The sequence below is a fragment of the Stegodyphus dumicola genome, chromosome 5 (genome assembly GCF_044657685.1).
Source record: "Stegodyphus dumicola isolate Sdum_Otavi_A_Nest chromosome 5, ASM4465768v1".
NCBI classification, from domain to species: Eukaryota; Metazoa; Arthropoda; class Arachnida; order Araneae; family Eresidae; genus Stegodyphus; species Stegodyphus dumicola.
The window spans coordinates 191,666,847-191,688,729 of record NC_140772.1 but is presented as its reverse complement, the minus strand read 5'-3'; the positions used below and the strand labels follow the sequence as shown (position 1 = coordinate 191,688,729).

The 21,883-nt window shown below is 31.9% G+C and overlaps 1 protein-coding gene across 5 annotated transcripts in view; it reads right to left on the bottom strand.

Moving 5' to 3' along the window:
• Positions 1–21,883, bottom strand: part of LOC118189713 (paired box protein Pax-6-like) — a 259,790-nt gene that overhangs the window by 39,497 nt on the left and 198,410 nt on the right. For all 5 annotated transcript variants that reach the window (XM_085817499.1, XM_085817500.1, XM_085817501.1 and 2 more), the window contains one exon: positions 5,693–5,924. In XM_085817499.1, coding sequence (XP_085673625.1) covers positions 5,693–5,924 — 232 coding nt within the window. The remainder of the gene's footprint in view (positions 1–5,692; positions 5,925–21,883) is intronic.

Below are 21,883 nucleotides of genomic sequence, written 5' to 3'. Positions count from 1 at the left end.
TCTACAGATCAAAATGCTTGAAAATGCATTTCCTGTGTTTTTATTTCAAACGCTGTCGGATTAAACGTCATTTTGTGGTGATGTGCATTTACGCATGGGACATTTCCTAACATCCAAACTAGAAGTACATTAAATTTCTAACAACGGTAACTAATCAGGAACAAGTGGCAACCAATCAAAAACAATCAATCAACCCATGATCACCTTATGTTTTTACAACGATGATACCTACCTTATGCTATGACGTGGGCCATTTTATATGAATGCAAATTCTAAAGAACTTCTTAAAATGCAAAAAAAGCTTAACTGAAATATGCAAAACAGGTATGACATCCAAACTGAAACTTTTTTTTTTTTTTTTTTTTTTTTTTTTTTTTTAAGTTGTGGAACATATTTATGTGTCTAATGCATCCGAGACATTAACTAAAATTTAGTAGTGGATCGCATGTAAAACGGGTTACAGAAGAAGATGCCTCGATACCTAAGTTTTTGAAAGTGGCGTCAATTGCACTTTTTGCGGGGGTGTTTATTTTGTAGTTAATGCATTATCATCTCAAAATTTTAAGTGATCTTTTCATGGAACTCTTAAGAAAGATTAATATTATTTTAATGTAACCAGATAATACTGATGATTTAATTATTTCTACCGATTTTGCTAGTCTTCTTGTGTATTATAACAGAGACAAGGCCAAAATTCTTATCTTCAGTACTAAAAAGAGAAGACAGGTTTTGAAAGAAAAAGAAATATTTCATGAACAGGATATTCAGAAGTAGCAGTGAGCAGCTGTTCTCAGTTATAATATCTTGCTCGCAGATTTCCGTTGTTCGTTGGACGAGCATAAGTGATGGCTGTAGCACATGTTGTCATGTCCGGTAGAAGGCAGGAGCTTTATAATATATTTTTTCAAGATTTAAAAAAAAAAAAAAAAAAAAAAAAAAAAAAAAAAAAAAATAGAAAAGTTGGAATTCGAAAAATACTGTAATTGGTTTTGAACAGTAGTTAATCCAATATTATAAGGCATTTCTTAGCCTTCGTGGTGTAGTGGTCACAACACTCGGCTCGTATTCGAAAGTCGTCCGTGGTTCGAGTCCCGAAGACAGTAGTGCTCATTTTTCATGTCTCCTGTTTCTCCTTCATTTTTCTATGCAATGCTGATGGACGGGATCTCCAAAGACTTGCTTATTACACCTTCCGCCTTAGAAAGGACATTTATTCATACATTTAGACTTTTGGAAGATCAATTGTTGAACTTTTCAAGGACAGTCTTCTCTCAGTATGATTTGTGTACACTATTAATACCAGAATTCAGTTATCTCAGAAAGTCCTCTCAAGGGGTTGATGGTTAAAAAGAGGGGCAGGAGATCCTCGGACCCCCTTCCCGGGGTATTCCCCTCAAAATTGGGGTGGAAAGTTTAACAGTTAGCTAGGTTCAGCAATACCTCAATTACCTGTGGTACTACGGAGGTGCTGGCCTAGCTTCTTCCTGTACCTGTCTCCTGTTTCAAAATAACCTAATGACTCTACAGGGGTTCCCGAACTAAACAAGGTGGTGATGATGATTCTTCACCACATGACCCAATCACCCTTTAAAAGGGTTCTATAAGGTACTGCTCAGACTTCTTAGCATGGCTTCACGGTGTAGTGATCAGCACGCTCGGCGCGTATTCGAGAGGTCTGTAGTTCGAGTCCCGGCAGGGACATAACTCATTTTTCATGTCTCCTGTTTCGAAAAAAAACTAATGACTCTAAAATATGGCATGCTTATTTTTAATACTTCGTTACCTATTTTTTCAATCAAAAAATGCAACTATCAGTTTACAAAAGCACTTTGGCGATGATAACCAAGATGAAGAAATATGATTAAATGGATCAGAACGTAACCCAACATTACAGCATTCCCCTCAAAAACGCGGTCTAGAAACCGAGCACTTAAGCACTGAACCTGATAGCTCAATCCTTGTTCAAATCTCACAGAACGGGCTGACTGTATGGAAGTTACCGGGATTTTTACATATGTAACGTGAATAGGCACCAGTTTTACCTTAACAAATCTTCAATGAAGACATTCCTTGTTTTAGGCAGCCAATAATTGACTAACGAAAATAGAAATGTGAAGTTCTAATAGGAGAAGCATAAAATAAGCAATATTTTTGAAAGGTAATATCAGAAATTTAGCAAGCTTATGCAAAAACATCTTCTGAAAGTCAAGTAGCTCATTAAAACACAAGTGGGTTCAAATTACAAATATTGCTCAATTAATTGTGCAGAATTTAACTTTAAGCAGCTGAAAGAATACATTTAACTGTACAAAATGATCAAAAGCATCGTAATTTAACTTTAAAAAAATTATCGGTATAGAAAATATCTAAATATTCTAGCTTTTGTCTCAAAACTAAAATATAACTAAAAATATACAGACAAAACTCAAAGAAAATAAAAGATAGTTTGTGTTTTGCATACAAAGGATTTAGACAAATCATCTCATGATATTTGGGGGGGGAGGGAAAGTTAAAAAGTTTTTGTTTCTGCAACGAAGAGAAAAATCTTTTAATAATTTTTAAACACGTCAACATTTTGCAGCCATTTCGAAGCCTGGATTAAGAGGAATTACAAATAAACTTAGATTTAGATTATTTATCATTCTTTACATATTTACATTTTATATTTAAGTATTCCTAAAATTCTGTTAAATTAAATGATGAATATTAATATCCCCAGGCTTATTGAAAGATAATCAAGGAGACAGATCTTTTGCAAAAGAAGCACTAAATGTATACATTACAATTACCTTTCTATCGATGATCTTTTTACCTCTTTAGCCCAAAGAGGTGTTAGACCAGAAGAGCTATTAGTCTCGAAACGGCATTTTGCGTCGAATCACTTTTCAAATTGTTGTCATCAAATATTATCGCCCTCTATTATAGTTAAATTAAATAATGAAGAATTTTGTGTATGTGTGTGCAAAGTGTACCTACAAAAGGAAGGTTTGGATTTAGCTATCTCGTTAAAACATGCACAAATGCATCAGGAGGTATTTTGGGGTATCAGCAAAAGATGCAAATGATCATTTGACGCACTTTTTTCTAAAGCAAGAGTAATGTGCGAGAAACATGAGATGCCAATCATTATTCCAAGGACCAATAAACGAATAGTCGAATGATCTAACGAACCCAGATCGTACTGTCTTAAACCTACCTGTACTTTATCTGAATCGAATTATCATATTTCTATCCTTTTACCATTTTTAAATGCCATGATTACAGATTATTAGTTCGTAAAAATATCCTATCTACCTTTTTCTGTTTGGTATCTGGTTCAATGATTTGGATAGATTGGTCAAATTTTATGAGAAGAACCTTCTTGAAAATGGTGCTTTCATCACCACTGAAGAAGTACATGCTGAATATTTACTATGGAAAGACAAATGAGTGAATTTCTGGACACCAAATCGCCGGTTATTGAAATGTTAAATAGATGGGAAAAAGATATTTCCCAACATACGTGAGGATCTGTTATTATTACGGCAACTATTCTAAAAATAGAATAGATGCAGTAATACCAAAAGATACTCCAGCCAATGACAACAACGACTCCAGAGAGGTAGACCGAAGACGTATTTGAGTAATGCAACAGAGAGAAATAGATTTATCATCTAGCACTTATGTATATACAGTGTTATAATATAGACATAAATGTTGATCAAGTGCTCAATAAGTTAAGCCAAAAATCACAGTCAAATGAATATTATTTTATAATTTGCTGTTATTTTTTAATTTGTTCAGTTTAATATTTAATATCAAAGCATTTTATTGTAACATTTAACAATAAGCAAAATTTGATTATTTTTTATATCTACGTTTATATAATCATTGTCCAGTCTTTAAAATACCACTTTTATTTCTTTTAGTTTACTTAATTTGATATATGAATTTATGATAATAAAGTGTAAGTTATGTCAAAATAATAATAACAATAAACTCACACATTACTGAGGATTACATACTACTCAGTGATGGCTGACTTGGTAAACTATTTCCTTTATGATAGCTATGATTTTGAAGAAGAACAAATACTTCATTAAATTTTTTACAAGATTTTTATTATATTTGTAAAAGATTTTGTAAGACTAGTTTCACATATATATTGAGACTCTGAGCTGCATTTTGCAATTCTTTAATAATTTTTTTTAAAATTATTTTCTCAAGATTTTTTTTAAAACTCAAAATGTTTATTTTCATTTGTTTTCCAGCATTTTCTTGAAGTAGGAACTGAACCAATCATTTGCTTTTGATTGGTCAATTATCTATGAAATGCATTGAATTGAATGCATTGCAGCGCACTGTAATGCAAATTGCATAGCATTACTGAAGAAATCGGAATATTATAGGAAGGGAAATATTCATTTGTTTTATACTATGAATTCAAGGTTTCTTGTTTGATAGAAGATTCAGAAAAGTACAAAACTGATCATTGACCGAAAGCTATCTGCCTTTACACAGATGACTTCAAAGAGATCTTTTTTTAAAGAAAACTAGCTAATATTTATACAAATAGTAAATAATTAGAAATGCCATTTTCTTGTCCCACTACAAACAAAAATCTGACGAAATTGCAGATGGTTCACTACAAACAAAAGTCTGATAAAACCACAGATGGTTAGTTGTTAATTATTCGCAGCAAAACATATGAGGGCTTATAGTGGGTAGGATGGGGTGACTTCATTAAGAGCGTTTTAAGGAAACCTGGCTTTATGTATATTTCACAAGAAATTAATAAAATTCTTATGCAGCTACCCTGTTTGATCACAATAAATAGAACTCTACGACTGAATATTGTAATTCCAGGTAAAATAGTCCATACCTGGAAGAATTAGTAATGTTTATCATATTTATATACTTGGCCGTGTAATAGTTTGCGAATATTCAATTACCTGTGTTATCAAATAATGAAGAATATATATGTGTGTATATGCACGTCCACAGATCATGAAAAAAACGGCGTCACCCATAGCCACCAAATTTTGAATATGCTTAGTTCTTCTCCCTTAGCACCTCGAAGCCCGAATTTTGAATTTCGAAAAATTTTTTTTTTTTTAATTTATTTCGTTTTTTTGTACAAATTTAATAAACTGTGAATAAACGTTTTAAAAGCTTTGTATTGTTACTATACAAATTGTATATTTATGTCTCAAATTTAATCAGAAAACTCGACGATAGAAAAGAAGTGCCACTCGAATTAAAATGCAATATATTTGTCTTTCGAAATGAATCAGTAAATTTAGCGATTCAAAAGAAATATATTGTCACTGCCCGAATAAAATATATTATTTATAAAATAAAATTGCGTGTTGTCGTTCAACGGAGCTTAAAATATTTAATTTTTCTTTAAAATTAATTAAGAAACTAAGTGAACTAAAATGAATAAGCACAGATTAATTTCAGCTATTTTTAATTACTAGTTGGACTCGTGAAATTACATTAAAATCATTATACATTTTTCTCTTTTGTAGTAACTATTTTAGCCGGCTGGTCACACAGGCGGTTAGTTTAAAGAATATTTATGACCAGCTTTATGTTCAGCAATTATCTACACATTCTAAGACAACAAATATTGTATTTGGAATCTAAATCTTCACTTTATCTCGGAAACTTTCATAACATGAATTTTTAAATAAGGCGTAATCTACTTTACCTTTTTTAGGAGGTAAACCATTCTCTAAAGGTACTGTAGGCGTAGTGACAGGCGCGACGTAACTCGGAGCGATACCACCAAACGTCGTTCCTGCCGGATACCAGGGATTCGGCCTAGGCCAACCTTGCCCGTTGAGCATGCGAAGTTTGTCGTAAACGGCATCTTGAGCCTGGACTTGAGCTTGCTCTTTTTGAGCTGCCAGGTTCCTAAGAACTCTGTTTATGGACGACACCTGAAATGAAACGTAATTGTAATTTATGTATTGCAAAATAAGTACATTGTACATGTGTGCATGAATGAAAGTTTAATTTTAAACAAACAGCTAGCATACAGAACTTGCAGCTATAGATTTAAGCACTAAGTAGTCTTTCTAAATTCTCTTAAGCAGTAGTGCTCAGATATCTGCAATAGTTTTATACTATACTATATGCCTACCATCACATTTCTATAAAAGCAGAATGCTATAGCTACTACTCTTCATTAGTAAGAAGGATGCCTCTAAGAAGGAGGAAAAACTCGAAACTCTATCTACTTTATTCTAGTAAAAACCAATAAGAATTTTTTAATTTATACGATAATTACAAATAATGTAATAGCATTAATGTTTGTGCGTCACATACATGTGTTACACAAAAATTTCAATATCATTTAAAATATTTTTCCTGTCAAATGATAAATAAATTACTTAATAAAGTAACTAAATATACATAATTTTTTTAATAATTCTTCCATTTACATTACTCAAATTCTCAAGATAGTAGATTGCCCATTTGTCCGGACTACTTAGTTTCGCAAACACTGATAATAGTCCAGATAATTAGGTTACCTTTCTTCTGTAGGTTAAATATATATTTACTTTAACAGAAATAATATATAATAAAAGAAGATGGATTTTAAAAGAATAGAGTATTTTTCCACAATATTTAGCAATGAAATTACTTTTTATTTGTCTAAATACAAAATGCATTTTTAATTTTAAATAAAAGGAAATAATAAAATTAAAACTTTTACCTAGAAACAAGATTATGCGTCTAATTTTAGGACTGATTACTACTGTCATAAAGTTAAACAAAGAAATTATCATATAATTATCTAAAAATAAATTCATTAACTTAATAAAAATTAAACTAAATTAAATGTTGGTTATGTTTATTTAACCTGTTTTTTTAGAAAAAGAATAATTAAGACTAATTATTCTTTTTCTAATGACTCGTTCTATAAACAAAGAATGGCAGACTTGATATTGAATATGCAGTTGTGTTTCCATTATTGTCAGTAACATTTTTACCAAATGAAATGTGATGAAATATTCCTTAAAACTCAAATAATCTGTCAGTTCACAAATGGCGATATGTTACCAATGTGTAATGATAATCTACTGAATTAAAATAGATGAATGTATATGATGTAGTTGTTGAATTATGAAAAAAAAAAAACCATCATACGTGTGTTTACTAAGTAATCATGAATTTAAAATGACGTTATCAATACAAATATATTCTCCTACATGTATAAAAAATGCCTCTTATGCTCAGTTTTGAAAAGTGGAGTGTACAAATACTTTACATAATACTTACTTTTAAGTTCTACTTCTATAGCATTCACGATTACCCAAGGTGCATAATCTTTTAGATCCACAGAGATATGGATAATGTTGATATCACAGATCCATTATAATGAGCTCAACTGTTTCCGTCTGTATTTATCCAAGTCTTTTCGTACACATATGCATGCTAAATTACGCATCTGTCTGCACCTGAGCACCTCAGATATGTTTCAAGAACTAAAATAAACTTCATACTTAATATACAGTCATGTCTTCCTGATCATTATCTAAGTTACACCTCTTGCACGGAAACCATCTGCTGGGTGGTCTTTTGGACAGAACGAGGAGACCGCATACTTTATAGGATTAAGTTGAGTACACGGAAAGCAAACGAGACAGATGAATATCATTGCTAATCTTGAAACAGGAAAGGCGAACTACATCTAGATAATTATTTGTTAAATTTATTTCTCGACATACATTTTTAACTTCATAAAAGAAAACTGCAGCTGAATTCTAATTTGTTAAAAATAGTAGAAGGAATTTGACCATCAGTTTCAAAATTAGTTTTGAATAATATGTTATGGACAAAGTAGTAGACTAATTGAAAATAATTGGACCATAATTATTGTCATTTGATTAGCACTTTTCTTTTTTACATTCATTCTTATAATTTAAGCTAGATTAGGTTATTTATTACAGAAATGCATTCGAGAATTCTCTTAGAATAGAGTTCTATGGATGTAAATCACCTTCACATTGAGCAAAATAAGAAAACTTCAGGCATAGACCTCAGAACAAAGTCTTGAAATTTGAAAAATAAGTATACTTGGAACGAAGTACCAAAGTAGTGTGGTTTATCCTTCGGTCACTAGTCAGCATTCGAACCTCTAATAAGAGGTCACTTTACTGAATTTATTTTCATGATTTGTCATGGATCTCAGATACCTGGATATGTTACAGAAATATGTTACAGCAATTTCAACTTTTTTTAAAACTTAATCATAGTTTCAGTATAAGATACAAGAAGTTTCTCTGTTCATTTTATGACGCTGAAGCAAGTGAGTGGATAAAATCATCGGAAACCAGTCACTACTTCATTATCATTCGTCATTACTTCACTTACCGGTAGTTATTTCAGCTAAATGCACTGGTTTTCAAAATTTTTTTTTAGTCCAAAGGTGCTTTGTCTCTAAGGGACTATTCTTTTCGTTTTGCGATTTTGTGTCGGATTTACTCTGAGTGTCTGTTTTATTTTTCAAACTGTTGCCACCAAATATTATAGCCCTGTATTATATCTGAAGAAATTAATAATGAAGAATCTGTATAAATGTATGTATGTTTCGCGCATTGTAATGTAACAACGCTACCTAGAGCTATCCATGTTTGAATGACGTAATCCTACTGCGAATATGAGCATCTGGAAGCCCGAATTTGAAATTAGGAATTTGTTTTATTATTGACTAGCAGCTATGCGGCTAGCCTTCGTCGTTTAAATGCACCGGAGAAATGCCTGAAGGGAACACAAAACGTTACATTTAAAAATTACGTAGAATTTTACTCTGCAGAACAACTTCATATATATATATATGTAAAATTTTTTAAAAAATATATTACATATAACAAAATTACAATGAAATAAACAATATCCTTTAATATAAATATTAATTATCCTAATAAATAAATTAACAAATTTCCTGTTGCCTTTCTAAACGAACGTCCAGCATCCAAGAGAAACATTAAATTTAAAAACTCCACAGAATTATCACCCTCATTTTCCCAAGTGGCACCAGTGCTGATTTTCAACAGTAAGCAGTCCAGTATACAAAGCATTGAATTAAAAACTGTTGACAAAACGACATTTCTAAAAGAATGAAACTATTCAAAATGATGCGATTTCATCAAAAAAGATAAGAAAAAAATTCTGAATCGAATTTTGAAAAAATCGCTTCTAGGTGCACTGGCTCTTGTCTAGATGCACTAACATACCAAATTTCGTAGCCCTGAGTCTATAGCTTACGCGCAGCAGGAACGAAAGACAAACAGACTCTTTCTCTTAATATATGTAGAGATTTCATAGTTTGCAATTTTGCATCGAATTTTTGATTAACAAACTGAAGGATTTCAAATTGAGCAATGGCAACGTTGTACATAAAAAAACATTTTATCTCCAGCTCGTGATCGGATGATGTGTATCTGAAATTCTAAACATAAACTCAATTTAAAATTATTTTGTGATATTGCTCTTGAACTTAATTTTATGTTTAAGTGCGAAGAACATGGTATTTGAGAAATAAAGGTAACTCACAAAATGTTAAAGAGACGCTTCTTTGGACGTATTTTAAAATCTGAATCCTTTCAGACATTCTAAGGGAATGAGATTCAGTTCTTCCAGATGAACTGCAGTAATCCCGGTTTTGTGGAATAAGTGGAGTTCTATTCCATTCAAACATTCAATTTTTGAGAATCAGTGTATTCAATACCATAACATCTGTTAAATGGAATTTTAATTATGATTTGAAACATTGTTTAATGCAGTTCGAAAACAGTTAATTCTTTCTAGAATCTTTTATTCCCAAATAATATTTCTGTCTTCTTCCTAATATAATTTAATTCTTTTATTCTATTTTAAAAAATAGCAGAAGTAATTTAAACGTAACGTATTTCATAGTTGTCAAAAATAATTAATCGCTCATTTAAAGTTTCTACAGATATCAACAAATGAAATTAACAAGCAATTTTATACCTTGAATGAATTTCGTGATTAATATTAGAACAGAAAGGGACAAAAAAAGCGCTTAAAGCATTATTTCTGTCCTTTTTCCTTCAGACGCAACACAGATAACCATTTAAAAGCTAAAGGTTGGAGAATTTTAATTCATATCATTTTCTATTTACTTACGATTAGAGGGCATTGTTGAAGAATAATTACCAATCTTAATTGTATATTGTTACGCAATTCTCTTGGTAGTAACATAAAGACACTAATTAATTCAAGCAACGGTTTAACATTACATTTTTCGCATCTAAATGATCAAAGCAGAAATGAAGCTTACTAATAATGGAAGCAGACTAATAACTTGTTTATAAAGGTAAACACGCCGAAGTTTCATTTCAAAAGCTAATAGAACGTAGATGAATTTATAGAACAATTCTTTTTTTTTTTTTTTTTTCTTAAATTGATTGATGCAAGTCTATTTCGGATAGCGCTTTTATGTATAGAGGCTTTTCGCACATTTTTAGACGATTTCCCTTGTATTTTCAGAAATATTTCACGTAAAACTTTTCTGTTTTAGATATTCTGTTTGATAATTCCTATTCTTCACTATCTTTATACTCCGTAATTTCCAAGACAATAAAACGGAATGTGTCGAATATTGCTAAAGTAAGATCTTCTATGTTAAAACAAAATCCGTCAAGTCAAAGGACAGCTGCTAAACCACTAACATGCTCAGTGTCAACTGTATACAAAGTGGTTAATGCTAATCTGAATCTTATATATATATATATATATATATATATATATAAAAAGACGAAAAAAAATAATGTCTTTCTCCATAACATATCGCCGAATGCAAAACACGATGCAGAATTCTTCATGAGAAATATTTATCCGGACAAAAATGGAAAAATATTGTCACAATAGACGAATCTAGGGTGCACTTAAAGACTTCAATAAAAAGAGATCCATTTATTACCAACAAGGAGGGGGAAAATCTTAAAGTATGGTTCAAAGAATCTAAAGAAAGTTTTTCTAAGGGATTTATGATGGTTGCTGGTTTTTCGTGTAACGGCAAATTAAAAAAAAAGAGTAAATAAAAATGTTAAAATTAACTCTACATATTATTAAAAACATATTTGATACCCAGTTTTCAAATATGAAGCACTTTCATTTTAAACTCAGTGTGATCAATCAGTAGAACTGTATCAAGACCCGTCAAAATGTACTTTAAATTTCTTTGAAAAAGTGGGTATCAAGGCCATAACTCATATCCCTACTAATTCTCCTAATCTATCACCAATATATTTTTGTGCTTTTGGACTTTTAAAAAGCGGGTTGTCCAAACGTCGACCTAAAGCCTCCTTAGACTTTGGAAAGCTGTTCAAGAGCAATGGGAGAAAATACCTCTTCCGATACTGCAAAAGTCTATGTTGCCTTAGAAATTACGGTGTGTGAAGATAGTGAAGAATAAAGGTTATCAAATAGAATATTTAAAACATAAAAATTGTAGGTAAAATTTTTCTGTAGTTGCAATGAAAGTCGTCTAAATGGTGTGCGAACAGAATCTGTATATTACTTTCGTACTAGCCCAAATATTAGCTGATACAACCAATTGATTGCTGATTGATGTAACCAGTCCTTTAATATAAACTCTGCTGCTAATATAAACCGTTAGACTAACTGCAACAACAAAGGTGCCCTCAGGTGAGTAGCCAAAGAAAGACTTCAGTAAAAGCCAAGTGTTTAACCTGATAGGTTGTTTCAGACTCGCTCTGTAATTTTCTTAAATTTAAATGTAATGTCCGTGTGTAACTTAAACCCTTATAACGCTATTCAACACGACCCTCATATAAAGTAACAGACGGCATGAGTGCACTAACACCTTTCAAAGACTCGTCCACCTATCCCATTCTTCCGCTCAAGAAGAGAGGTAGACCGCCATAGTTACTTTGCATTTCTGAAATAATCAAAAACTTCTGGTTCCGGACAGGGCTTCAAAGAGAGGTTCCCTTTCCCCCCTCCAAAAAAAAACTGAGACTAGAGACAATATTACAAGAGCTCCCAAAACTTCCAGATCTTCCCAAATGCCGGAACGTCAGCCAGACTGGAAAATATTTGCATTAAAAACAACGTCACTTCTATGACCTTTTTAAGAAATTATAAGCTTAAATAAATGGTTAGATAATATCGGCTATAATTGACTGTCTAGTAAAGCATCGAAATTTACAAGAACTGTGTTTTTGAAAGACTAAATAATTAATTCAAAAAGCTGTCTGAGGTCAATTAATTTTTTTTTCTGTCATGAGACTTTTCAGGGTCTGAAGTATACAATGTATTAAATCATCAACTTCAAATCAAAATTATCTTTTTTTTTTTTTTTTTTTTTTTGTTGTTCCGGTAATTTCCGTCGGATTAAGCTATTATTTGCCTACATACCTTACGATGAGTAATTTAACATTTTTTTCTCTTCACCAGCTTAGCTCAGCGAATACCTTATGTCCATTAAGCACAGTTGCCAACAAAACAAGCTTAAAACCGAAGTAAGTCACACAGGCGTAAATGCATTTAGTAGAAGTAAAGACTATATCGAAAAAAAATATTTAAACGTTGTAAAAAAGCCAACGTCTCTGTATTTGCCAACTTTAGCGTAAAGCGTGAAATTTCTAACGATTTTTATCCCTTTAGAGAAAAAAAAAAATTCCGATGAAGGAAAATACAATTTTACCCTTTTTTCCTTTTTGCTTTTCTCTTCTAGAAAAATTTTTGTAGATACCTATTTTTCAAAGCTATTCACAATCTAGTGGCAGTCTGTTTTCCGACCATTTTCACATTGACAATTCTTGCTAATTAAACATGTGAAAAAAGGGTTTTTGAAGCAGGGGAAAAAAGTGAGCTCTTTTTATACATTATTCTTCATTTTTATTACTTTAGCTTTTCTATGCTCGGAGGAAAATTTCGATCGGAAAAGATCTATATTTTTTGCAACTCTGAATTTTTTTTCCGCTTTTTGTTTTAATCTTTTCATTATCATTTTCCATCCTCTTTTTTATTATTATTTTTTTATTTCACCTTTTTCTTCTGCCATTGTTCTTCTGAAGCTCGGATCGCTTTCATTATCACTGTAAAAATAATAAATAATAATAATAAAAAAGCTCAGTTACGAAAAAGAAAGGTAAGGGGAAAAAGCAGTCACGCCGCTAAAGCAATAAAAAATTATAAAATAAAAGAACTGTATAAAAAAGGCTTAGGTACAATAAAAAAATTAAAAAGATTAGTGGAGGAAATTTTTCAGCCAATTAAAAACGCACTCGATATTGCCAGTTTTGGGTTTAATTGTGTAAGCCTTGTTAGGTACGACGAAGCGCAGTCTGATAGTCACAACCGGGTACTTTTTCAATCGCTTAATTCGCAAAGTGCTGATAAAGTCTCCACTCCTTATTATGCACAAAAGAAAAGAATGGAAAATGTGAGCGATATCCACATAAAAAAAAAGTATATGGTGAGGGGGGGGGGATGATTCAACATGGCGACGTTCATACTCCCTTTTGTCTGGTCTAAGAAATCGAATCTTTATATTACTTCTCATTTAAAAAAGAAAACTCAATTAAGAATTTTCTCTTGTCGAATAGGAAAGTACTTTTTGATACTCTCTTATTATTTCTAAATAAACAAGGGTCTATTAAGGGTTTTGACATATTATATACTATTATCAGATAAATCTCCTTAAAAGTAAATAATTCACATTTTTTCAAAAACGTTATTTAAGAATAATGATTCATGTTTTGAAAATAGGTAAAGTGGAAAAACGCATAAGTATTCTGCCTTTGTTATCATTCGAGTTTATTGTATAAAAGCAAGTAATATCAAAAAATATTTTTAAAGTCAATTCCTACTCTGGTCAACAAAAAAAATTATTTTAGTTGCTTTTTATTAACATTTTTCACATTTTTTTTTTTTTTTTTCGTTTCTAATTTATGAAGCTGATGCTGGTCTCTAATTTCTCTTGTAATGCTTCATTACTGCAAGGAACCTTTCCAGTGAGTTTCGAGCAGCCCAGTTCTTCAATTAATATTCCATCTAATAATTTCACACGACTCAAGGCTACACATGCTTGACCTGCTGCTGTTATTCTTTCTCTTTAAATCGTCGCTTGCATTGTGTTGTAGTTTCTTTTCGCATTCCCCTTTTGTGAAGCAATGGACATTTTAAAGGTTATATTTTAAACATATACTATTAAGTTTATTATAGAAATATGGAGAGAATTTTCGCCACATTAATGGGACATTACATCCGCTTCATCCAACTCTATAAAACTACAATCCATTAATTCCATACACTTTAAAAACCATTAGAACTCGTCTTACTGTTGCCACTTATTTTTGTTAAATATTACAATTTCATTTATCACAGTCATGTACTATTATTTTTGTTAAATATTAAAATCCCATTTATCACAGTCATGTACTATTATTTTTGTTAAATATTACAATCCCATTTATCATAGTCATGTACTATTATTTTTGTTAAATATTACAATCCCATTTATCACAGTCATGTACTATTATTTATAAATTGTTAGAAAATTAATTTTTACAGCACGTGAGAATTCCTAATAAACGGTCATTATTTGAAAGTCTCATAATATACTTAATAAAAACAGCATATCTTTAGTTCCGATAAACAGGGAAAAATAAGTAGGAATTTAATAATATGTTAAAAAAACTGTATTAACATCAAATGTCATCCACTACAAGTTTAAAAAAATGTATTTGCACTTGAGTGCATGAATAAAAAGTATTTTATTAACGATTGAAAATTTGAACGATGTATAGGGAAATTGTGAGCTAATAGTAGGAATTTAATAAGCAAAAAATTTATATTTATTTCCTCAGAAGACTGTGGTAATTAAATAATAATTTTAAGGAGGAGGATACCTGGTTAAAACTGGGCTCAGAGGGCCTTTTCAGAGGCTCTAATTTCTCTCTTGTTTTTTTTTTTTTATTATTAAAGAAAAATCAGGATTATAAAGAATTAATTATAAGATGGTGTGCGGCTGTACAATCTAGAATTCTAAACTCGGGCTTTATGGACCTTGGTGTTAAACAGTCCTTGAAGAAAAATTTTTACTTTCTTCCTGTTAACAAATATAGACCGAAAATGTAGATTTTTGCAACTCCTTATAATCATAAACAATTGAAAAGAATAACTTATTTAGAAAATTTTAACTTAAAATCAGTAATTAATGTCTTCATAAGAAACAATTTAAAAATTATCGTCATTTTTAAATAGATTTCTTAGTTTCACCGAAAATCGCTGATGACCCCAAGCTTAAAATCATTTAACACTAGTGGTTTCATCCAGATTTCGATTTCCCCCAAAATTCATTTACATGAACACTTTTGATGTCTTATATCGTATGAAACATAAAAAAGAACTTTCCTAGTACGAGGATTCCATACCACCTTCTAAAGCGAATATGTGGTTTGCTGTCATTGAACACTTGATTTAACCTTCATAGCAATGATAGTAATTTAGCATAATATTAATATCAATAACATTAAATTGCAGTTTAACATTTTTGGTTCGATTTGAATTAATTGCTAATAAATATTTACTTAACCAATAAAAGCTTTGAATTTAGTATCCGTTTTCCGCCTAATTTCATGTACCCTCCTGATTAAAGTAATTCTTATGTTATGAACGTCTTTTTACTTCCTTGTACGAAAGTAAAGGAAAACAAAAATCATGAAAAATTTCAGGTATCATGTTTCAACGAAAATATACATTCTGACCACTATCGAATGCAATTTAACGAAGTTTTTGAGTTACAAGTGCACATAAGGACAGAGTAAAGGATTTTTTTTTTCCCAAAACGGATTGTAAAATGGATTTAAAATGATTCAAAAGAGAGTTTTTCGTAACATCTGTACGTACGATAATATCTCGCATAACTAAAAAACAAGTAATGTCAGAACATTGAAAATTTGTATATAGGACTGCTATAACATGTAATTGTGCACGTTCTTTTTTGGTTATAATCAGCAGCACCAAAAGTATATAAATATATATATATATCCGCTCTGTTCGTCGGCTTGGTGAGTTCAATGTTTTTCTTCTTCTATGTTAGTAAATTGTGCATTTTTTTGCGCAAAAAAATGATTTAATTATGTTGTTCTTATGTTCTGGTTAAGGTTTTTATGCCTTTAGTTGTAAAATTATTAACACTTTAAAAGTTGTTTATGTGCGGCTAGGCATAACGAAGCAACCATATTTGTTTACATTTGAAACTTAAAAGAATAATGAAATAAGTCAGTTTCTGCGCCATCGATGTCTTTCTGCCGAATGGAACCAAGAGTAAACTTTCAGTTTTGTGCACCGATAAAATCTGCCGAATTGCTTGTTTTTGAGTAGAAATACTAATTTTAATTGTAAAACTTTTTTTACTGTTTTAACTGTATTTGGCGTTTTATATTTTTCCATATTTTTTAATTTTTAATGAAGATATTTTGAGTTTTTATGTATTTTTGTCTTGCCGAATTAATTAGTTGAATGAGAAAACATATCTCAAATTAAATTCGAGGAAATACGTTTAAATGAAATGCAGTAAAACATGTATATAATAAGTAGTACAAGTAAATTTAAAAATTCCATACTATCTACGGTTGTCACAGAATGGTATTTTTGATGCCTAACTCCTGGCATTAGCCATATAAACGGGCCTATAATTGTAAGAAGACTCATTTTCGCCAGTCATTGGTCACAGATTTTCAGCAAATAGGAGGCGTAATTTATGGAATTCGTTTCCGTCATTGCTTACTGATCAAATGAGTTCGAATCTATCTTGAGAAAATTTTCAAACTGACAGATTTCAAGAAGCTTCCTTTGTAAATTTGAGGAACTATAAAAAAAAAATGCCTTATTCTGACTTCGAATAAGCTCTCAGCGTGGAAAAAGCTTTCTTTGATCCCCATACTGAGTGGGTACCACTGTATGTTGACGATCAGAGAAATATACTAAACAAAATTGCTGTCTGTGTAATCTTATTGTAGCCTACAACTAATAGCTCACAAAAGCGCTGATGTTATGCTACTCTTCAGACTCTTATTTCTTAATGAATGCAAATTTTTCTCGTAGGCATTATGTAGGCATTCTATAAATCTACGAGGAAAGGAGGTTTAGATTTCAAGACAAGCGGAAGATCATTGTTTAAGAAATACATTTTACAAGATTATAAAGATGTACCTCGTAATTGAGGCATAATCCAGGGACATGGCATGAGGCCACAATTTGGCTCCAAAAACTTACTTGCAAATCTTAATAAATCTGGAGAAGAATGAACATTGCTTTGGACTATACTGATCTACATACGTGCTACAAAGAGATAGTCTGCCACATGCAATTCGCCAACTGGAGTTAATGTACATTTGGTGGAAGAACTTATATATAAAATGCTTGATTATTACAGCATAGCTAGCAAAAGGACGCATTAGCTTAACCCATAGAATTATGGGCATAAAATAGAATTAGAGATTTTTTTAGATAAACTATGCAGTCAATAACAAACAACAGCAAGAGCTTATAGGAGATATTTAAAGCAAGATTTTCATTACAGATGAAAGCATTCACCTCTGAATAAGATAAAATAAAACCGGAGGAACTGTTCTCGTCGCACCACAACCATGCACCAAGAGAAAGAATTCCTCTCACGAAAAGACAAGGTCCAAAGAAACATCCAAGATAAGCCAAACCCAGGAAATAATGGTCACGTCTTGGAAACATCATTAATACTGTAGAGACGCAAACTGAAAAACAAGAAAACTAAAAAGAAAATGCTGTGTTTGGGGGGGGGCTGAGAAACACTCGAATAAAGAAAGTGGGACTTTCATTCTTCCGCATATCCATCTATTTCTCGAAGGAAGAAGCTTCTCTAGGGAGCTGATGAGTCGGCTCCTTCCATTCCCAGATAACTTATAATCCGTGTAAAGAAAACGCCTGGAGAGACTTTTTGAAATCGCTTTCTCCTCCTCTTCCCATCTTCTTTAGCACCACTTGATGTTGTTCCCTTCTTCTCCCTTCTTAGAGCGCCCATTTGTCATGGCAGGGCTGGAAAGAGACACGTGCGGCAAGAGGTTGCATTTTTCGGAGAACGGATTCAAAGGTGCGACATGCGATGGTGGAGACAGTTGTAAGGTGTTCGACGTTTTGGTCAATATTATACAGGTGCAACGTTACATATACAGAGGTTTGAAGAAAAGCATAGTAATTTGCATTTTAAAAATGCACTGGAGAAATATAAAGCAGCTGATGTTGCTTAATTCACAGCCAAAGTATGCTAAAACAGATGCATATTTTATGTATTAAGTTTTTTTATTATCAGTGTATTCTAGTTTTAAATCTGTAAACATATATAAATCTCCCAGATAAATATGTACCCGCATTAAATATATAAACATAAAAATTCGTGTACAAAGCTACAGACAAAAAGATAAAGTACAAAATTAGGAAGTAGGTCTTAAAGCATACCACTAAAGAGAATAACAAACAGGTCTTTCTCTTCCCAATTCCTTTCACCAGAAGACTTTTCAGTCACACACCCCCAACCAGTACTCGAGTGGTTAAGGCTGTTGAATACTGGGAGTTCCACCTGGATTCGATCCCAAGCGAACGGACTGCTTGCATGACTGGTTTTTGTGGTTCTCCCCACACGCAACGTGAATACGAGTCACTTTCTCTTAGAAAAGTCCTCCAAAAAGGCCTCACTCAGATAGCTCAGATGTGCTTTGTCATAGTCATATAACCTAATCTTTTCAGTAAAAGTTGCTGATAAAAAATATTTACGTCTTCCATGTCTTTGAACTGTATTCATTCGGGTTTTAATAGAGAGATTGCATGGGATTAATTCAAGATTTCAATAAGACGCATATGAAAATTCAGACAATCGTGACCAAGAACAGTGTGAATTCTACTACAGTCACGTTTCTTTAGTAGTGACGTAGAGAAATCAATAACTCTTTTTCAGGCTTTAACTTTGTAAGAGATCAGTGTTATGATTAGTATTTATATGCGATGAATTATTGAGGCCATTATATTGTAGAGAAGCTAAATATAGTTTTTAATTAATATATTGCTAAAATATTTAGCTATCAAAAATTGCTGTCATCACATCTTTAAAATTTTCCACCTTCGGTAATATTTATTGTCGCTTTAAAATGTCAGAAGCAAATAGAAGTTGAAGTGTATGTTCAGATTAGAGCAGTTATCCACATGTGGCCGTCAAAGCAATTTTATGCGGTTCTCAAATAAATTTCAGCAATGCAGATCAAAATTTGCAAGCCTGTATTTGTTGCAAATACAGTATTGCAAAGATTTTAAGATTTTAGTTAATTGAAGGACATTATCTTCATTATCATTAAAAATGAACATGAATAACAAGCGTACCAGAAAATCTGTAAATGGAACTAATTAATTTACGACGTGTAGTAAAGCTTATTCAAAGATTTGAAAACACAGATTTCCTTAAATTTTATTCTTACCAGTCAAAAAATAAATCAGTTACGAATTTATATACTAAAAATAATTGCTTTATTTGGGCACATTTATAGCTTTTTTTCACAGTGTTCACAGTTTATTTGGGCACATTTATAGCTTTTTTTCACTGTGTTCACAGTTTATTCGAACACAGGAACAGCTTTTCTTTTTTTCACAGTTAAAAATTAATAAGAGAGGAACTCGGCTGATTGATAAGCATTCAAATTCCGTGATGAACATAATTAACAGCAATTACTTTCCAAGACCTTTATCAGAATGGAAATGTCATCAAAGTCAAGCTTTAGTAAAGAAACATAAAGAAGTTTATAACTGTTAACAAATAAACTTGTATATCTTTATTTATGAGTCGAAGAAAAATTTAATAAATAAGAGAAAGAAACTAAGTTGTTATTATTTATTCTCAAGTTTTGTCCCACTTACAAATTTTCTCCGAAAATTTCAAAGTTTTCGTAATTTATTTATTTTTAGTTTAAATAAGTTATTTAATCATGAATTATACACGTTAGAATTATTTGAAAGAAATGTCTGAAAACTTAATATTTAGCTATCAGTGTATTTGAAGTACAAAGTATAACCAAGAAAAATGTTTTTCAGGTATCAAACTTTAGATTTCAGACAGAAAATAAACATAAATTTGATTTTTTTCTTCATTATATTATTATTATTATTTATGTATATTTTGATAAATATTTAATAAGCAAATTTTGAAATTTATTTAAAATAGGATTTATTTGGTTTTTAAAATTTTTCATTTTATTAAACAAAATCTATTTCGTGAACTGTTTTTAGATCGTGTATTCGGCCCGCATGCAATTTGAGTTTGAGGGCATTGTATTAAAGTATAATTTTATTCAAATAAATTTCAACATTCGCGATAATTTTATCCCTATTAAATTCTTACATTTATGCATTGTTATATAAATCATTGATGATTATGACAGATGGCATCTATCACCTGCGGATTGGAAAGAAACAAATTCCTTAACACGGGAGAGGTTTTTATCTTTCGCTTGTCAGCGTATATTCAAGCAATATTCCAAAAGCTAAATTCTATTTCTAAAGCTGAACGAACTGTGCATCAAACAAATACACTTTTTGAGGCCGCCCAGACGGTATAATGGTTAGGGGAGCCTACCGCGAAACCGAAGGTCCTGGGTTCGAATCTCGGAGAAAGCATGAATGTTTGTAAATGTATAGTGTCTGTGCGGCATTGGAGCGCTCTATATATGTGGCAAGCCGAAAGTCCTCTCGAGAGGTTAGAGGAAAGGACAGAGGGAACTATCCCTCCCGGGGTGTTCTCCTTCAAAACTGAGGGCTAATTGAGGAATGTCGTACTATCACCTGTATAGTGTCCAACCCCTTGCCAACGACAAGCGCAATCTTGCTGTCTTTCCCACGATAAATTTCGTATACTTGTTCTGATGTTACTGTCAGGCAAGTGAGATAAGTCTATAGGGTCTTTCTCTTTTGTTCCACATACACTAGAATAGATCCTATGATCTGGTGAATTCTGGCACAGGCGGGAATAAAACTACCGACTCAGATGAAGGGTAAAAATAACCATTTATTAATTCAAAAGTTAACAGAAAGGCATGGTCTTCGAGCGTTACAAAAGCACCGTCAACTTGCGGTGAAAGCTAAAACGTAGAATATATAGTTTAAGCCAAACTTAAAATAAATAGTGCAAGATAGTAAAAAGACTTAAAATAAATAGTGCAAGATAGTGCAAGATAGTTACTCCTAAGAGGTGGACTCTTAGAAAGAACCTAACCGGCGTGATGCTAAATCTGATAAGGCCAAAAGGTTTACTAGCGTAACAGCGAAATAACAACGAAACGTGCGCTTGGCTAGCGAAACACGCACATAATCTGAGAGATTCAACCGTTTAAATAAGCACTCCACTTAACTTTAAATTTACATTCTAGCGAAAGAATGTGAGGGGAAGTAGAGAAGTCTGTTCTAGTATATGTGGAACAAAAGAGAAAGACTCTATAAGTGGCGGCCCAACTAAAAAGGTGTTGGATGATGATTCTTCTCACCCGGATTTAGCGACTGGGTCCCCTAAAAATCCCAGTGGAGTATATAAGATATTTCTCCTGCCTTCATGACATGCCTTTGTGGTGTGGTGGTTTGCACGCTGGGCGCATATTCCAGAGGTCCGTGGTTCGATTCCCGGCTAAGGCATTGCATATTTTTCATCTTTCCTGCTTCAAAATAACCTAATGTCACAACAACAACACTTTTAGAGTAAGTGAGGGTTATTATGTTCTGCGGATTTGTACGAGAATTTTAAAACAGGTTATTAATTATAGCACTAATTAAAACAATCACATTTTGCAAAAGATATCTTTTATTCGTGGATGTTATTAAATTA